Source organism: Arachis ipaensis, chromosome B08, assembly GCF_000816755.2.
Source record: "Arachis ipaensis cultivar K30076 chromosome B08, Araip1.1, whole genome shotgun sequence".
NCBI classification, from domain to species: Eukaryota; Viridiplantae; Streptophyta; class Magnoliopsida; order Fabales; family Fabaceae; genus Arachis; species Arachis ipaensis.
In genome coordinates this window covers 7,756,121-7,760,244 of record NC_029792.2, presented here as the reverse complement: position 1 = coordinate 7,760,244, position 4,124 = coordinate 7,756,121, and the positions used below count along the sequence as shown (strand labels likewise).

The 4,124-nt window shown below is 35.0% G+C and overlaps 1 protein-coding gene across 2 annotated transcripts in view; it reads left to right on the top strand.

Moving 5' to 3' along the window:
* LOC107614309 (isoprene synthase, chloroplastic) overlaps positions 1 to 2,486 on the top strand; it is a 13,360-nt gene extending 10,874 nt beyond the window's left edge. The window contains exons 3-8 of one of the 2 annotated variants that reach the window (XM_016316524.2): positions 61 to 331; positions 453 to 834; positions 1,092 to 1,310; positions 1,405 to 1,543; positions 1,681 to 1,929; positions 2,039 to 2,486. In XM_016316524.2, coding sequence (XP_016172010.2) covers positions 61 to 331; positions 453 to 834; positions 1,092 to 1,310; positions 1,405 to 1,543; positions 1,681 to 1,929; positions 2,039 to 2,344 — 1,566 coding nt within the window. In that variant the 3' untranslated portion in view covers positions 2,345 to 2,486. Of the gene's footprint in view, positions 1 to 60; positions 332 to 446; positions 835 to 1,091; positions 1,311 to 1,404; positions 1,544 to 1,680; positions 1,930 to 2,038 lie in introns of both variants that reach the window. The other variant, XM_021108784.1, reaches the window with a different exon arrangement.

Genomic DNA, 4,124 nt, shown 5'->3' with positions numbered 1-4,124 from the left:
CACCGATATAGATATTAAATTAAAAGAACGAGAATAATTGGAAATTTTGATACGGTGCAGGTTGAAATAATTGAAGAAAGGGCAAAAAAGCTAGAGGAGAAGGTGGGACACATAATGATGAATAGTTCAGACATGGAGCCCCTGAGCTTGCTTGAATTCATTGACGACCTTCATCGGTTGGGCCTCTCCTACAAGTTCCCAAACCACATCAACTCTGCTCTTTCCCGCATTCATTCTTCACAACATGTACTTCATTATACACCCAAAACACTACATGCTACTGCTCTCCTCTTCAGAATTCTCAGACAACATTCCTTTCACGTCTCCCAAGGTGTATAAAACTAACACGTCTTCACAACTCCTTTAGAACTTAGCAAACTCTATCAATCATCTCAGTTTATTTTAAGTGATTTCACTTACATTATACCACTACGATGATTTTTGAGGTGCAGATGTATTTGAAAGTTTCAACGATGATGAGGGAAACTTGAAGGCTGAAATTGGCAATGATGTGCAAGGAATGTTAAGTTTGTACGAGGCATCACATCTTAACTTTGACGGAGAAAATCTATGTGAGAAGGCAAGGGCATTTTCGGCAACAAATATGATGAACATAATAAGAAAAGAGGGGACAGAGAACAAAGTAAAAGAAAGCGTTAGAAGAGTGTTGGAGGGGCTTCCTTCTCACCATAGCCCTTACAGAGTAGAGGCAAGGGGATACATTGACACATATCATAAAAAGGAACCACACAGTCAATTGCTATTAGAGCTTGCTAAGCTTGACTTTAACATGGTTCAGTCATTACATCAACAAGAGTTAAAACAGATGGCAAGGTCAGATGAATAAATTATTTTTTTAAAAGTTTAAGTCGATAAATAAAAACAAATGTAATGAAATTAATTATCTTAGAAATTTAAATTAATAAAAAATATATATGAATAATTATATTTTTACTATGACCATCGAATAAGATTTTTTTTGGGTTTGTATTAATTTTGTACATTTATCTGTTTTATAGCAAAAGAATTTTTTTTACCTGAATTTACCTGAATGTTACTAGCCAGACCAACTCAATGTTTCACATTTATAGATGGTGGAGGGACATAGGCCTCGCAAGCAAGCTGAGCTTTGCTCGAGATAGGTTAACGGAATCCTTCTTTTGGTCACTGGGAATAGTCTCACATCCAAATTTTTCTTATTGTCGTAAAGAACTTACTAAGGTGGCAGCTTTAGTCACCGTTCTTGATGATGTCTACGATGTCTATGGTACTTTGGATGAATTGGAACTCTTCACGGATGCTGTTGAGAGGTTACTTCATTATATTAATTAGTAGTATATCTTTCTATTAATAACTTAGTGTGGCAAATTAATTATAATAATTATATGCATGTTTTTATATCAGATGGGATGTAAATGCCATTAACGATCTCCCAGACTACATGACATTGTGCTTCCTAGCACTTTATAACACTGTCAATGAGATTGCTTTTGACATCTTCAAAGATCATGCCTTCAAGTGCCTTCCTCATCTCAAAAAAGCTGTATGTACTATAAGTTTAATCAAGTCTTATTAACTCTTAATTAGATGACTAAATTAATGTTTTCACTATTGTCTACAAAATTATTATGGGGATTCATAAATTGATTGATATGACTATACTCTATACTATGATATCAGTGGTGTGATTTGTGCAAATCGTTTCTACAAGAAGCAAAATGGTCCAACAACAAAGTTGTACCAAGTTTGAAGGAGTACTTGGAAAATGGTTTAGTCTCGTGCTCAGGCGGGATTTGTCTTATTCACTCCTTCTTCTTACTCAACCAAGAAACATCAGAGCAAGCACTTCATTCCTTAATCAACTACCACGAACTCTTGCGTTCTTCGTCCACCATTTTCAGGATTAGCAACGATTTGGCCACCTCAGTGGTATTTTAATTATTCCCTGCTAATCAATTAAGAATTATATGAATTCATATTTATTTCTGGCACATTTTCTATGCTTAAAAAGAATGCTTAGGTTATTGTTAAAATGCAGGAAGAGATGGAGTGCGGTGAAACCGCGAATTCAATGACGTGCTACATGAATGAAACGGGTGACTCCGAAGAGGGCGCACGAAGGTACTTGAGAAGTGTGATTGACGAAGCATGGAAGAACATGAACAGATGCCTAGTGATGGATTCTACATTCGACAAATCCTTCATAGAAGTAGCCATGAACCTTGCCCGTATTGCCCAATTCACATACCAACATGGAGATGGACATGGACGACCAGACAATAGATCGAAGGGCAGAATAAAGTCCTTGCTTGTTGATCCAATTCCTGTGAATGTGCCAACGTAACATAATATATATATATATATCATGGGTTCGTGGGAAAGAATCATACAAATACTCAATCACAGCAAAACAACTTGTAATTACATTATTTACTTTCCTATAAATATGGATGAAGTGAATAATATCTCATTTCCTTTTCTTCCAATTTGCTAGTTGCAACGCGTCTAATTAAGAAGGGAATTACAAATTCAGGTCTCGCTTCCTCGTTTAGCTTTCAGTTTCAAAGGTGAAAGGCTAGGCTGTTTAAGCATAGGCTGATCATATTCAGAGACGAAAAAACCTTCGTAACTTGGAGGGACTAATACATAACACAAAGTTCATTATTTTAAATAATATGAGACTTGTATTCTCTTATTGCAATTAACTAATATAATTAACCTACTAATTCTACTTGTTTCCGCGCATTCTTCTTGGATTGGAAGAAACCCTTGCGTGAAAAGACTTGTGATAATCTTAATGATCTCATTGACGAATCCACACCAAAAGATCTCATTAGCAAATCTACACAAAAAATCTACACGCCAAAAACCTACATCCACAAATCAAATAAAATTATACTAAATGAAGATGAAGGCCGCGAAGACCTACCTTGCTCTGATACCAAACTGACGTCGCGACGTCGTTTGGGTCACCAATCTTAGCAAAGTTAACAATCCTACTATGGTGAAAATAGCCATGAACATGGTGACATGGTTTAGATTTACCAATTTTGGCGAGGTTAGCAATTCCACTATGCACCTTGGTTGGTCAAGCCAAGGATGCAAACTAACCTCTTACTCTAAAGAGAGGATAGAGTAAAATAAGCATACAACTTATATCATATTCAACTCAACTCTATTTCATAAATAAAAGGTACATGAATTATTTATACTAGTAGAAGAAGAAAAAACCTTCATAACATGGATGATATGAGACTAATACATAACACAAAGTTCACTATCCTAAACAATATGGGACTTGTATTTTTTTATTACAATTAACTAATATAATTAAACTACTAATTCTACTTGCTCCCGCGTCATTCTCCCTAGGTTGGAAAGAACTCTTATGTGAAAAGACTTGTGACAACGTACAGATGATCTCATTGATGAATTCACACCAAAAGATCCTATTGGTGATTCGACACCAAGACCTGCACTCACAAATTAGATAAAATTTTACAAGACCCGTAGCAGCAAACGATCTCATTAACGAATTCACACCAAAAAATCCCATTAACGAATCCACACCAAAAACCTACACCACAAATCAAATAAAATTTTACTAAAGCAAGGCGAAGGCCGCGAGGACCGACCTTATTCTGATACCAAACTGACGCCGGGACGTCTCTTGGGTCACCAATCTTAACGAGGTTAACAATCCCATTATAGTGAAAATAGTCAGGAACCCCACTTGGTTGGCCAAGCGAAAGATGCACCTCTTACTCTCAAAGAGCCTAGAGAAAAGATAAACACAACTTATTTCATATTCAAATCAACTTCAAATCCTATTTCATAAATAAAAGGTACATGAATTATTTATACTAATGAAAGAAGGAAAAGCCTTCATAACTTCGGACTAATACATAACACAAAGTTCACTATTCTAAACAATATAAAACTTGTATTTTCTTATTACAATTAACTAATATAATTAACCTACTAACTCTACTTGGTACTTGCTTCCGCGTCATAGACATTACATAAATAACCTTATTTATATGAATAAACTATACTAAAAATATTAAAAGATCATCAGAATTTATTATTTTTTTATCATTAATATTATTTTATATAATATAACA